Here is a 14,411-nt window from a genome sequence, read left to right on the forward strand (position 1 = left end):
CGGGACAAATCTGATCGAGGTACACCCAGGTCAAATTGGGTCTGTGCCACCGCTCTTCGTCAAGCCCACGCCCGCGGCACCCTCCGCGCCTCCTCCCAGGCGGCTGCACAGTCTTCCCCCGGCTCTCGGAGATGGGCAGCGCGCGGTCGCCAGCCAGCCCGCTGCGCCGAGGTGGCTGTGGCTGGGAGGAGGTCCCCTATCGCCCAGACTCGGTTTGCGTCCTTCCTTCAACCTTGGCTGCGGGCCCCTGCCACTCGCAATAACACCACCACATCCTCTGCACCGAAACTTCCCGCCAAGCAACACCCAGCCAATTAACCTCATCCTCTCCTCCAACACAGAATTCCACCCACGAACCTATTCCCTCTCCCCGCGCTTCAGACACCTCTCTCATCGGAAAACCGCGTGAAGGGAAGCAGGCACTCAGCAGAGGACCCTGGCTGAATTAGTAAGTTTTTGTTTTTTTTTTTCCCTCAGTCTACTTTTCTCTCCAGAAACCAGTTCCCACGGAATAGAAGGTGCTGTGTTGATGCTGATAAAACCCCTGTCGATGAATTCACTTTGCCCCCGCCTCTTACCAGCTTCCCAGGTCGGGAACTGTCTCCAATTATTGGGGGATTCAATCCTGCCAATTGGGTTATAAAAAAAAAAAATCCAAACCCGGGAGGCTGGCAGGGAATGCAGGGTGCAGGGCCACTTCCTTTTGGGCTCTGCGAGGTCGCCGAGGAAGGGGAGAAAGAAAACCTCAGTGTTCCTGCCCCGTGCCAGGGCGCTGTGCCACAGAAGGATAGCAGGCATTCACTGCCACGGTGAGCCCGAAAGAGGAGAGGGAGGGAGGGTGTGTGTGAGTGTGTGTGTGTGTGTGTTGGCGAGTGCGGGCTGTAGTGTGTGATGGAGGCGCGTGTGTGAACGGGTGAGTGGGTGGGTGAGGGTGAGTATGCCCCTCTTCAGAGCCGCCCTGGGTGCCCTCTCCCACTGCCGCCGGTGCCGGCTACCGTCTCACAACCTTTGCTCCTGTCTCCCCACACGTCTCACCTGCAGATGGCGGTTCCCAGAAGCTCCTGCCCCTCTGACAGCTGTCGCCTGGGCAGCCCGGGGAGACGAATTGTCCTCTTTCCTGGTGCTAGAGGACGCAGGAAATTAGCCAGGTTGCGAGTTGCAAAGCGGCCGCGGCGGCGCCGGGAACTGGACGAGCCCCACCTCCAGCGGGAGCGGCCGGGCCGGGCTGGGCCGGGGCCTCGTCTCGCTCGCCATCGCCGGACAAAGCACAGCCGAGCCGGGCTGGAAGGCAGAGCGCCGAAGCAGGCAGGACGGAGCGGAGGAAAAGAATGCGGCTCTATTCTCGCAAGGGAAATTATAAAAAAGTTCATGTTCACGGTTCCCATCCACATGACCGACAGCGGCCAATGGAAGGGCCGAACAACTCATAAAGTTGTATTGCAAAGTTGTAAATTTTCATAAACAACAACGGATTTATGACCCTTTCCCCATCACTAAGAGGAGGCAGCTCTTACACCGGCGCCATCTTACCACCGAGGCCGCCCCGACTTGGGGCCGCAGGTTTTACAGACCCAGTTGGGCCGGGGTTTATTAAGAGTAATAAGAAGTGGGCCCAACCCAAGCAGGAGACAGGAGTCGAGGTCTTCGCCCGCCGAGCTCACCCTGTTCTGCGCTGTCCCCACCACCCCTCGCCCCTTCCCCAGCCCCTCAATCCTTCTCATCCAGACGCCCGCGCCAAAGTTTCGAAGCCGGGTTTGCGGCCCCTGCCCCTTCCCATACCCCTCAGCTTCAGTGCTGGGCCCTGGGGCGCCCTCGCTTTGCCTGAATGTGGGCTTGGGGTCTATATCAGAGGCCCTGAATCCCGCGTCCTACCCTGGGGTCGGGTTCAGGGCTCGTGGAAAATTCGGAATCAATTGTAGGGTAATACCCCTTTCCAAGCCCGCCCTATAGCCTTATAGGAAAGGGTGGATTGGGGATTCTCTCATGGAATTTATGGAGGTTTTGGGGGAGGTTCATAGAATATAATGTATCAATCGAAGATTCCATTTTCAAGGGATCTGGAAGATGTTTGCACACACATGCAAACCGGACAAAAATCTCCACACAGAGAAATGCACATATACAATTATGGACACACAGAAACGCATGCGCCCAATTATGGACGAAGAAATACCTGCAATTGTTTACACACAAAAACACCTGCACTCAACTATGGACAAAGAAATACATACAATTATGGACTCAAAAATACACAGAAATACACATGCAAAAAGAGGTACACACACCTATATGAATCTACGCATAAAAAGTCCACGTGAAAAGGGATTCGAGGTGTATACACCAATACGTGACACCCAGCACATAGACCCTATTCTTTCTTCCATTTTTGCTGTCTCAAAGCCCCTTTGGCCACATAGACACAGCCAGGGCTTGCTCTCCACTCATGCTCACCCTCTCGTCCCCAGGCCCCCTCCCCCCTAGATAAAGCGGTCCACATTTCTTTGTCATCGAGCATCTTTATTTTTCTGTTACATAAAACACTGTTCACTGGGCAAGACAGGAAGTGTACCTTCCTGTTCCTGGAAGCCCAGGCTAGAGCCAAGAGGGATGAGGGGGACACAGGACAACACAGGAGATGGAGGGCGCTGGGGAGGGCTGCCCTCCCCACACGCTATAGAGTTGGGTCAAGACAACACACCATGCTACAAAGTCACCCCATTAACACATCCTTCCCAAGTCAGGACATTGCCTTACAAATGAGCTCCAAGACTATATAAATGACAAAAAAAATCTTGTTCAAATATACAATATTTGCCATTGTAGGAAAAGTCAGGGTGTACATATTCAACATGGCTGGACAGCAGGACACAGGGGCCAGGGGAGGGGCAGGGAGGCTGGGAGCATCTCTGCGAACCCAGAGGCCTTCAGCTAGCTTGAGAATGCTCCCTTCCAGAAATAGGGGGTGATGGGCCTGAACATGGGGTGCCCAGGTCAAAGAAGGAGCGATTCTAGATTGCAACACTTAGAATGCTTTGGAATAAATATATTATTTTTCCATTTAAATAGAAGCCAATGCCCTGGTCCCCGGACACCAGTGCCTTCTCAGCACAGCCTCAGAGACCCCAAAGACTGCTAGCCCGGAAGCAGCAACGGCCTGGCTGTGGAGGGGGGAGGGTTCGGCACTAGGTAGCAGGCGAGCCAGCCAGCACAAAATAGGTAGTTTGGGGCGAGTAGGTAGTACTGAGAGTCAGGTCCTTGCGGGTATGGGGGAGGTGTTGGGTGTCTGACAGTGTTGGGACGTGTCTGGGCTTCCTGGGAGTGGAGGCCCTCTGGGGCTGGGCCCATAGGTAGTTTGGGGGTGCCTCTCCCCGAGGCCTGTGCTAGGTAGTATTTTAACCGTGCCAGAGCAAAGCTGGTGGGACTGGGATTGGGGGTGTCTGTTCGGGGGTGGTCCTCGAAGGCAGAGGGGATCCCCAAGGGGCCCCAGTCTAGGTGGCTGCTCAGTCCAAATAAGCTGGGAGCCGGAGCGGGTAATGGGGTAGATTGGGTGCAAGTTGGGGACTGGGGTGTTTTTCTTTTTAACATTTTCTTTTTATTTTTTTCCACTTTTGTAAATAAAATCAGTCTCTAAAGACACTTTCCCGACTGTCTGGTGCAGCCAGGGCCCTGGCTCCAGCCCTCATTCCTCCTCCTCCTCCTCCTCCTCCTCGTCGTCATCCTCTTCGTCGTCCTCCTCGTCGGCCTTGTCGGCGGTGGCGGCTGCAGCGGCGGCGGGCACGGCACCCTCGGGGGCGGCGGAAGCGGCCGGAGCCTCATCCTTATGCTCCTTCTTCCACTTCATGCGGCGGTTCTGGAACCAGATCTTGATCTGGCGCTCGGTGAGGCAGAGCGCGTGGGCGATCTCGATGCGGCGGCGCCGCGTCAGGTAGCGGTTGAAGTGGAACTCCTTCTCCAGCTCCAGCGTCTGGTAGCGCGTGTAGGTCTGGCGGCCCCGCTTTCGGTCCGGCCCTGAGAGCAGACACACACACACACACACACGGACAGACAAGCGACAGGGACACAGACAGGACAGTGCATTAGCCAGGCCGCCATCCCAGAGCGCGCACCTTCCTCCCGGCCCTGACCTAGGCGGGAGTCCCCCCTCCGCCCCGCGTCCCCAAACTGAGCTGGGGGTGGAGCGGGAGTGTTAGCTGAAGACCCCGACTGCGGTGCCAGACGCGCAGGCAGCTCTGTGAGGAGGGAAGGCGCAGAATCCCAACTTTACAACCGCCCTTTCCAGCCGGCTAGGCTTCCACAATGTCCTGCTTCCCCCTGACAAAGGGAAATTGTAAATATAGAGTGTGGGCAAGTGGGAGATGCTGCGCTTTTGCCATTCAAAGGAGAGCCGGGCCGCTTCCCCGCCTAGCTAGGCAAAAGGGAGACCTTCTCCGGCTGCCAGCACTCCAGGGGCGCCTGCCCTCCCCAGCAGCCCGCGCCCCCAACCCCGGACCTTCCCAGGGAACTCCGGCTCTCTGTCTCCACTCCCACACACCCATCCCCGCCTTTAAATGGCCCCTGGCACTGGGGCGTGTGAGGGGCCCTAAGGGTTTGGCTCTCCCTGCTTTTGAGAAAAAAAAAAAAGCCTGGCTGAAAGGAAAAGGAGGAGGGAGGGAGAGAGAAGAAAGGGAGGGAGAAAGAGAGAGAGAAGAGAATAGCGAACAAACTTAGTGTTGAAATTCCAAGGCAAATGGAGTTAAATAAATTTACGAGGATCGAACCCATTAATTGGGCAATAAAAAGTTTTATGAGCCTCATTTACATACAATGCTATGAGCTCTCCACGCTATGGCGCCTTGGCTCTAATTAAAACCAGAAAGGCAGAGCCGCCAAGAGTCACGGGGCAGCCGGCTTGCAGCCGCCTTGCTCCGCGCTCCTAGCCCCGTGCTTCGCGCTCCCAGCCCCGCGCTCCCAGCCCTGTGCTGCCAGCTCCCAGCCCGCGCGCCCACCCGGCCCGCCTAGCGGCTTCGCCTACCTGAAGACCGCATCCAAGGATAGATACGGAAATTGGCCTCGGCCGAGCCGTGCAGCGCGCCTTCGTCTGCCTTGTCGCAGGCGCCTTTGGCAAGGTCACTGCAGAGCCCCGGGATGTTTTGGTCGTAGGAGGCGCAGGGCAGGTTGCCGTAGGCGTCAGCACCCAGGCCGTAGCCGGACGCGAAGGGGCTCTGATAGAGGGGGCTGTTGACATTGTACAAGCCCGGTACGGTCGAAGGGAAGGCGCCAGCGCCCGCCCCGTAGCCGCTTCTCTGCGAGCTGGGCGCAAAGGAGCAAGAAGTCGGCTCGGCATTTTGGAATAGAGAAGCCCCCGCAGTATATTTGCTAAAAAGCGCGTTCACATAATACGAAGAACTCATAATTTTGACCTGTGATTTGTTGTCCGGCAGCTTTCAGTGTCGGTTTTACGAGGTAGCGTGATATATGATAACATTACACCCCCAGATTTACACCAAACCCCATTTTCTTTTGGACGGAGGTCGCCGCAGCACGTGACCGCCCACATGATCGCCTCCGCCAATCTCAGCAGCCCTCACAGGTGGTCTCGCTTCGCGGGGCCCGCGGCAGCCTAGAATGGAAGGGGAAGAGGCTCAAATATGTGGCCAACGAATCTGTCCGCGCCTGGCCGGCCTGGCGCGTCCTGCTGGAAAAGGACTCTTGAGGCTCCGCGCGGGCGCTGAGCCCGCCGCCAACCTGGACCCCTGGCCTGCAGAGGTCGCGCGGAGCCGGCCGGGCGCAGTCCCCTCTTGCTTATTACCGAACGCTGGACCAAGCCTGCGGGTCCTCCCTGCCCCTCTTTCTGCCCATTGATGCAGCCCAGGGAGGGTCTCTGCACTCCGAGTATCCGCCCGCCCCACGGTGGCCGGGTGGGCAAATCTCGGCTCTGGGAAAATCGACTCTTTGCCTGTGTCTCCCCCCTCCCAGGTCCAGTGGGCCGGAGGCCGACTTAGACTCTGATCCAGATGGGGCAGGCGCAGCGTCGCTTTCAGCTACAGCGAGAAAGCCACCGCAAACTGGAACCATGTGGTTGGAATAAAGTCAAGGTCTTTCAGCTTCCTTCCCTTAATCGGCAGCGCACTGTTTATCTGCCCTAAAGGAAACAGTGAAATATTTATCTATTAATGAGACTCATTTGCCAGCAGATTTATTAACATGAGGTTCCCCCCCCTCCTCCTGGACACCTCTGGCCCGGCAGGCTCTGTGCGTTCTCTCCTGGGCACCTGGCTGGCCTCTGGCAGCCTAAGAAATGGCTGGACACTCTTTTGTCCTCCCTGCAACCCTTGGTTCCCCCTCGCTCAAGGGAAACCAAGTCTCTTTCCCTCAGCTTGTTGGAACCTCAGGCCAACACTTTCCAGGTGCCAGCGGTGCTGTAAGGTTTCTGGTAGCTTTCACTGGGGCCACCCCTGGGCCTCAACTGGCTCCTCATGGGCCTGGATGCCTGCGAGCAATACATGCTTTAGAGCCAATTTGGAGAAGAGAGCGGGCCCGGGCGCCTGGGGACTGCAGCCCACTATAGATCTCCATTTCTTTTGGAGACCCCCAAAACAAATAGGGGGACCTTTCCCAAAAGGCCACCTAGCTCTGGCGGCTTCACCTTTCCAAGGACTGGCTTTACCTTTCCAAGACTGGAGCTCAAAATAGTCTCACTCACTCCCACCCAGGGCCTCAACTCTCGGCGCTTACCTTCCCAAGCCTCCAACCTCTGCGCAGGGTCGGAGCAGCAGAATGCCCTGCTGCCCACCACTCCCTAGAGGGTGGTGGGGTGAACCCTTCCCCTAAACGCCTCATAAACTGCCCAGGCTTCGATGGAAGCCCAGCAGTCAGGTCAGTACGCATTTTACTGCTCAGCTCTATTGCACACCATAAACCCGACCTCACAATGGAATTGCCCCGGAAATTCTCTGAATTATAGAGTTTGATTCCTTGTATACAAAACGCTTCCCATCACTTTCAGAGGGTCCAGGCCGCCCCTGTTCACCGCACGCTCTCAGGGGGTCCCAGAAGCACAAAAGGTGGCAGAAGCGTTCATGCTTGGATGCAACGGAGCCCGAGCTCTGGCCTAGTGGACTGCCTGAGGCGTGGGTGGGGAGGCGGGGGCTGTCTGGACAGGTGGGGCTGTCTGGACAGGTGGGAGTGCTTCGAAGTGTTCCCCTGGGGGCACAGGGGCCATAGTGCGGCAATATCCAGGGATGGCCTTTATGGAGGACCAGGACGATGGTGTGTCTCCGCTGGGGAATGGTGGGGTAAGACTGGAAGAGAAGAAAATACCAAATATTCCAAATAGCATTACTCTCTGGCAGGAAATAAAAGCCTAAGAAAGTTAAAGGAAGACCAAACAAACAAGAAGAAGGCTAGGAGATCAAAGAGGCGGAATTAGACAGCTTTAGACCAATAAATTGTTCCTCGGGTGACACGGAGCAAGACGCAAAGAGAAAGAACGGGCCCCGCCGCCGCCGTCTGTCTAGACTCCGGTGGCTGCAGCAGCCGACAGCGATGGCGGTTAAAGTAGAACCTGCCTTCGTGGGGCGACCCGACAGACCGGGGGTGGGGGAGCGATTTCTGGGAGAGCAGGAAAGAACGCGTTCCCAGCCAAGAGGGCTGGGAGCCTGTACCATAGGCTCACCCCTGCCCGGGTTTTGTCCGGCGCAGGTCCAAGCCGTCCTGGCAGGACGCGCTGAACCTCCTCCTGGGCCAGAGAGGATCCAGATACTGCCGGCAAAGCCTCGGCCTTTCTGGGCCCAAGTCAGCCAACTGGGACGAGTCCCGCGGGTGCTGAAACCTCCCTTTCGTTTCTGAGCTGCTCTCTCCCCTCTTGCCTTCTGCAGCGGGGTTTTAAAACGAAAAGGCCAGACAAAAGCAGGCTTTCAATATGGCCTCTTGAATCGCGTGTTCTGGAGCCTCTGGTTTTCTATTTATTTGGCTGAAGAGAGACACCTGCACTGGGTTATATGTGATAATATTCACAGAAATACTCGTTGACGCTCGACTTGGGGCAGGCATGAGAAGGCGAGTTTCTAAGCAGCCGAGCTGTCTTTATTGAAAGACATTTTCTCAGCGCTCTCCTGGAGCTGGGGTCCTACCTACCAAGCAGAGAGTGTTTCCCCTGCTTCTCGTTCCGAAACAGTCCTCAATATTTAAATCCAGCTAAGAAGGTAAACCCAGCTTTGGGTCAGTGAATGGAGCCTGCCGGGAGTCGGGCGGCTGGCGATTTGCTTCTGTAAACTTTTCCACCCGCACCCGTTTCACGGGCTGCGCGTCTCTTCTCCACCTAGTGCGCAGTCTTCCGTCGCGGCGCGGGGGCGGATTCATCCGTGACAAGTGCAAAGGAGCTCCGCCTGGCTCGGGGTCCTGTCTGCGCGGCTCAGAGGGAACCGGTTCCCTGGCAGCCGAGAGGGGAGAGCCGCCTCCCAGCCACCGACAGGCCAAGGGCAAGAGAGGCCCCGCCTGGCAGTCCACGAAGCAGAGTTCCCGACCGGCCTGCACCTACCTGGAGCCTCCGTGATCGGTGGTGAGAAGCGGTCGCCACCGATCTGCTCCTCCGCCATTTATTTGTAGTTACGTAACTCGAGCTTTGTATCTGCGGCTTGGATACACGGCCACGGGCGGCTCTTGGGGAAGCTATAAAAACCCCTTTCAAAAAAAAAAAAACCCTTTCATCAGAGGCTGTGAAATTTTATGTATTATATAAGGAAATATAATGAAGGCGTGTGTCTGTAATACCGACGTGTGTATATAAACAGAAAAGGGCAGAGAGAGAGAGAGAGACAGGAGAGATGGCAGCCAAAAACCCAGTCCCCGGTTTTACAGCGTGTACAGCGCTGAGATGCAGGTTGTAAATATTTGGTGGGCTTGATGGAGATTATTACAACCCAAATAAATGCACCGCGTGGTGTGTTCACAGGGCTCGGGAGTGCTTCGAAGTGTTCCCTGTTTGCTTTTGCGTTTTCCCTCTGAAACCATTCTGCACCCGGGGCTGATCCTCGCACCCGCGCTCCGTACCGCCTCCTGGAAGGCTCTGAGGCGTGTTACCCCGCCCAGGGTCAAGAATAGGCTGGGCCTGGATTGGGGTTCACTCCCTCCTCCTCCTCGCTTCCTGAGCAGGGGACGCCAGAGTAACCTCAGTGCCTCCACTGCTCAGGAAATTCGGGGGCGAGAGAAAGCAAGGGAGGCTTTCACCACGTGAGCTCCTATCCTTGAGCTGGGATGTTAATATAATTATTTTAAAGATCACATTTATTTTAGAATAACTAAAGCAGTTCCTGGTCTTTCTCCCGGGATTTCCCATCCTGCCATACCCACACCAGACAATTACCAAGAATGCCTTTATGCCCAATTTTCAGCCGCCTAATTTTATTGTCACGTTTTTAAGGCGGCCTAGTCCCGGGATCCTGGCTCGCCTGCGGGTGCTGGCTCTCCCGACCCTGTACCGGGGCGCAGACTTCGGGTCTCTCTCTCGGGCCGCCGTAGGACCCTTGGCCACCGTGTATGCCCTCTGCACACCCTCTGGGGGGGGGGGGCGGTCACCAGGTCCACAGGCTGTAGGCCTTAGTCCTTGTGTCTGTCCGCCGGTCAGTCGCGTTCTCCGACCGTCGTCGTGATGCCCCGAGGCCTGTCCTGGGCTGGGAACGGTGACCCTAGATCGGTCCCCGCGCCTGGAGCTACTGCCCCATAGCAGCCGGACAGCTGCAGCCCCGCAGCGCTAGGCCCCCGCGATGGGGAAGAAGAGGGCGGGAGCGGTGCGGGTCAGGCGAGGCCCCGCCGCTTGCCTTTTTGTTTCCCAGCGAGGCTTCTGTCCAGGCGTGAGCAGCTCCAAAAATATACGACCACCGTTCGCTCAAATCTGGGTCTCCCATTCCGGAAAAGCTTGCATCAAGTCGACATCTTAGGAACTTCCTAGAGTCAAGGCGGCGGGAGATGGCGGCGCGGGCGCCTTTTGCGTGGAGCCATACTGCCATCTGCTGGCCGCACCTTGACACTGCAGCCAAGCCGCCCGGCCTGAACTTCGCCAGCAGCCGCCGCGGGTCGGGCGTCCCACTCCCAAAGCTGGGCAAGGGCCTATCCCCGGGGGGGTCTGCACGGAGCCCGGAATCTACGCTGCCGAGAGGGCAGTGCCCATAAAAGTGAGCTGTTTCCGCAGCCGCTTTATCGGCGGCAGACAGAGCAAACAAATGAAAGGGCTTTGGTGGAAAATCTTAATTGGGGCTGGACAGTTGTAAACTCATTAAGGGCCGAATTCCAGACAGTTCGCAGACCCGGCCTTTATGGCACACCCTTACTGCCCATTCTTTGAAGTTCCTTCTGTCTGCAACAAACAGAGGGCGTCCCAACCTGGCGGCAGGGTGGGTTTGGGAGAGAGGGGACGCCCCATCCCCCGGCGCCCAGGCTCCCCTTTTCCGAGCCCAAACACAGATAACTTCGCAGAAATCGCGGGGGTTCGGGGGGGGGGGTAAGGCGAGAAAAGAAAAAGGGGGAGATGAGGCTGAACCCTCCTCCACATCTAGAAGGTGCTCAGGCCTCCGAAGTTGTGGCCGCTCCCCCCTCAGCCCTTTACACCCCATAAACGGTAACAGCCCTCATTTTCTTTTATGGCGCTTGGGGCTGGTCGGTTGCTTGGGCTCTGCCTCTGTCAGGACTTGTGCTTGGGAGGGGTGCGCGGGGCGGGGCCCAGAAGGGGCCCCCCGGCAGGCCTGGCAGGGCGCGGGGGCGGAGGCCTTCAGTCCCCTGAGGGCCCCCGACTGTCCGTGCCCGCGGCCACGTTGGGGCGGCCGGGCTCCAGTTTCCCTCCTGGCAGATTCCTTAGGAGCCAGATACTCAGCTCTCGGTCCTGCCGCCGCCACCCCCACTCCAGCTCCCACCCCCTCCCCCTGCCAGGGAAGAAGGCCCCCCGGAATCGCTCTGGATCCGGTTTGGGAAACTCTTGGGGCTCCAAGATGAAAGAGTGGCCGTTCCCAGCCACTGGCCACCCGTACGCGACACCCCAGCCCGACTTCTCTGAGGCCTCCCCGCAGTCTCGCAAATGGACACAAAGCCGAGAGCAGGGCTTCGCCGACCCTTGTTATCCAGCGTTCATCCGCTGCCTTCATCGCCAGACAGCCGGCCTGGTAGGCAGAGCTGAGGCCCGTCCGAGCCTGGCTGCTGCAGGTTTGGGCTCCCGAAGGCCCGCTAGAGACTAAACTGAGGTTCTGTCCTCCTCCGTTTCAGCCCGCCCCCCACCTCAGACTCTACCCAGGCTCCCCTGTCCCGGAGAAGAAGGTGCAAAGAGCTGACCCGCAAAAATTAGAAAAGAATCAATATTTTATTTGGCAAAAAGTTAAATATTTCAACACAATTTGGTCAGTAGGCCTTGAGGTAACTATTGCAAAATATACAGTGTATGTTCAGCCTGATGGAAACCCCAGATTCATCAAGGATACAAATCTACGGTAGCCCCATGGCGGTTTCATAGTGTATAATTTATTATCAATAAAATTAACTCCATTACAATAAGCATTCATTTTCCCCCAATTAAAATTAAACGTAAACCATAGGTAGTAACCTTCTGCACATACGTATAGCTCCAAGTTTCCTCACTGTTTGGTGCAAAAGCAATATTCAAACTTGTTTGATTACTTTTTCTTTAATATGTGGATTATATATATACAATGGACAAGACAGGTCTATAGAGCATGTGAAGACTAAAATGTCCACATTTCAAAAATGGAGAAAACCGTGAATCTATGCGTCCAGGAGAACCCTTTCTTTTCTTTTTAAAAAATTTTATTTCACTGGGAAATCCTTACAGCTAGTTTACAATCAAAGGTTAACAGCCTAGTTATACAGAAGACATATTCCACTACAGAGCTATACCCCTATGCAACTGTTTTCTCCCCTCATAAACAACCTGAGTTCAAATCGAATTCTAGCTTTCACAATCACAACGGGTGCATCACCCATCACAGAAGTTTGAGTCACAAAACATAATTACCACAATAAAACACAGTGTTCAAGTATCTGGGCAGATCGTTCTGCCGCACAAAGAGCAAATTAAATTAACTACACAGACTAAACACTATACAGCCCGCCGTCAACACTTGTGCATTATAAAAAGGTAGTTTTTTTTTGTTTGTTTATTTGTTTTAAGCCAGGAACAGGTAGATTTTTTAAAAATATACACAAGCTAGCACATACAGCCATCAGCGCTAATACCCCCCCCCTTTTTTTTCTGTCTTATAGAAAATGGAAAGCTTACAATACCTCCTCCATCAAAGCGGCAGGCCAAGGAACCAGCCTGAGCAGGGTTTGCCAGGGGGAGATGAGGCCTGGAATTTAGAGCCGCTTTCTGCGGGGTGGTGGAGGCCGGGGTGGGGTGGGGGTAGGAGAAGGGGACGGGCAGTTCTCTCTCTCTAGCTCGCTCTCTTTTCAAATTAACTTGAGTCACATCACTCGTCTTTTGCTCGGTCCTTGTTGATTTTCTTCATTTTCATCCTGCGGTTCTGGAACCAGATCTTGACCTGCCTCTCGGTGAGGTTGAGCAGTCGGGCCACCTCGTACCTGCGGTCCCTGGTGAGGTACATGTTGAACAGAAATTCTTTCTCCAGTTCCAGCGTTTGGTGTTTTGTATAGGGGCAGCGCTTCTTCCGCGTGGAGCGAGCATGGAGCCAGTTGGCAGCCGGGTTACCTGCGTGGGAGCGAGAGATAGGAGGGATTTAGGAGGAGAAGAAGCACACCCACCCCTCTCCGCTGGGGGTTAGGAAAACTCCTGTGGTCTTCAGCCAAAGTTCAGGACGCTGCTGAATTGGTTAGGGAAGGCAGGCGAGCCTCCAACACAATGGAACCCTGGCCCAGAGACGCAGGGACGGTCACTTACAATTGCATGCCGTAAAACCTCGGCTCCCTCCTCCCCTCTGAGGCCCTCCTTTCTCTTCCTCTGTCCTCCGGTCCCCTCCTCTCCTTCCTCCCGCTCTCCGCACATTGTGTAAGAAGTGAAATTTGAAAACAGATCTCTTTCTTGCCACACAGGGGGAAACCACTCTGCCCTGTATTCCTTAGTGAGATTAATATTCTATTCTCCCTCTCACTGACTATCTTCCCTTCCCAGCTTTCCTTCTACTACTCTCCCCACTCCTTATTTTGACCTCCCTGGAAGGCCGTGGGAGCTGGGCAGGCCGGCACGGCGCCCCTAGGCACCCCAAGACCGTTGATCACTTCTCGGGTTTATTTGAATAATCTAGCATGGGGACCCTCGTGTCCCGGTCGCCTGCAGCCACATCTTGGGCAGGATTTACACCGCCCCTGGCTGGAGCAAGAAGTGGAGAGAATCGGCAGTCTTCCCCAGCGTCCCGGGTCAGGCTGCCCCGGCTGGCTGCAGTTGCTGCCGCCGCTCCCGGACAATCTAGCCGCACAAAAGACTTTCTCTGCCGCGCTGCTTTCGAAGAATCTCCCAAAGTGTCTCTGTCTTGGTCCCGGGCAGCCAAGGAAAGGGGCGGTGGGTCTTGGCTCGTACCCGCAGCGCCTGCCCCGCCCCCTCTCTCGGCAGCAGCCGCCTCCCCTCCCCCGGAGCCCGGCGCGCCCGCTTGTCACTGCTTTCAGGACTTGGGGCCCCATCCGAGGCCTCCCAAACAGCAACTTCTGGCTCCCGGCCTTTGCTCATGAGGCTCCCAGCGCGGGCGAAGGCTGGTTCCGGAGAAAGCTGGTGGGCCGGCAGATCCGGGTTGCCGGCGTGGAGGCGGTGGCTGGTCTGGAGGGAGGAGACACTTACTGGGATCGATGGGGGGCTTGTCTCCGCCGCTCTCATTCTCAGGATTGTTTTCAGAGAAGGCGCCTTCGCTGGGCTGTTTTTCTCTATCAACTGGAGGAGAACCACAAGCATAGTCAGTCAGGGACAAAGTGTGAGTGTCAAGCGTGGGACAGTCACCCCTTCTGGCCGACAGCGGTTCAGGTTTAATGCCATAAGGCCGGCTGGAGGGCAAGCCCGCGAAGGAGAGCGCGCCGGGCGTGGGCTCCAGCCAGGAGCGCATGTACCTGCCGTCCGGCGCCGCCGCCGCCACGGGCGCCTGGGGGTGCACGTAGGGGTGGTGGTGATGGTGGTGATACACTGCCGCGGGCACCGCATTGGCGCCCGCCGCGTGCACCGGGTTCCACGAGGCGCCAAACACCGCCGCCTTGGACTGGAAGCTGCACGGGCTGAAATCGGGGTGCTCCGCCAGCGCCGCGGCCTGCCGCGGGGGCTGGCCCAGGGCTCCCGGCGCGTAGCGGCCCGCGCCCAGCTCATCCGCGGCATCGGTGCCCAGCAGGAATGAGTCCACGTAGTAGTTGCCTAGGGCCCCGGTGGTGGCCATCGCCGTGCCCCGCGCCCGGCCGGCCTGGCCCGACCCGCGGAAATTATGAAACTGCAGATTTCA

General features: G+C 56.6%; 2 protein-coding genes across 3 annotated transcripts; both read right to left on the reverse strand.

Annotated features, from left to right (window-relative positions):
* Positions 1–3,679: 3,679 nt before the first annotated feature.
* On the reverse strand, positions 3,680–8,983 carry HOXA7 (homeobox A7). 2 transcript variants are annotated; one of them, XM_060020644.1, is made up of 3 exons: positions 8,519–8,983; positions 5,012–5,599; positions 3,680–4,008 (listed from the first exon to the last, which is right to left on the reverse strand). In XM_060020644.1, the coding sequence occupies exons 2-3, from the start codon at positions 5,388–5,390 to the stop codon at positions 3,680–3,682; spliced, it is 708 nt and encodes a 235-aa protein (XP_059876627.1). In that variant the 5' UTR covers positions 5,391–5,599; positions 8,519–8,983. The 2 variants fall into 2 exon arrangements, 1 of the variants encoding a protein (XP_059876627.1); XR_011246587.1 differs by lacking the exons at positions 5,012–5,599; positions 8,519–8,983 and adding an exon at positions 4,199–4,586 and having other exon boundaries at positions 3,877–4,008.
* Positions 8,984–11,334: 2,351 nt separating this feature from the next.
* Positions 11,335–14,404, reverse strand: HOXA9 (homeobox A9). Its single transcript, XM_060020648.1, has 2 exons — positions 13,769–14,404; positions 11,335–12,688 (listed from the first exon to the last, which is right to left on the reverse strand). Exons 1-2 carry the CDS (start codon positions 14,346–14,348, stop codon positions 12,450–12,452), a joined length of 819 nt encoding a protein of 272 aa, XP_059876631.1. The 5' UTR covers positions 14,349–14,404; the 3' UTR covers positions 11,335–12,449.
* Positions 14,405–14,411: the final 7 nt, after the last annotated feature.

This window comes from Delphinus delphis, chromosome 9 (genome assembly GCF_949987515.2).
Source record: "Delphinus delphis chromosome 9, mDelDel1.2, whole genome shotgun sequence".
Lineage (NCBI taxonomy): Eukaryota > Metazoa > Chordata > Mammalia > Artiodactyla > Delphinidae > Delphinus > Delphinus delphis.

Bases quoted from the DNA above. Each gene is read 5' to 3' on its own strand.
- HOXA9 (XM_060020648.1), bottom strand. From the start codon at position 14,348: ATGGCCACCACCGGGGCCCTAGGCAACTACTACGTGGACTCATTCCTG. The intron at 12,689-13,768 runs GTAAGTGTCTCC...GCTCCCACGCAG, and splicing joins CAAGCCCCCCATCGATCCCA to GTAACCCGGCTGCCAACTGG.
- HOXA7 (XM_060020644.1), bottom strand. From the start codon at position 5,390: ATGAGTTCTTCGTATTATGTGAACGCGCTTTTTAGCAAATATACTGCG. The intron at 4,009-5,011 runs GTAGGCGAAGCC...GTCTGCTCTCAG, and splicing joins TCCTTGGATGCGGTCTTCAG to GGCCGGACCGAAAGCGGGGC.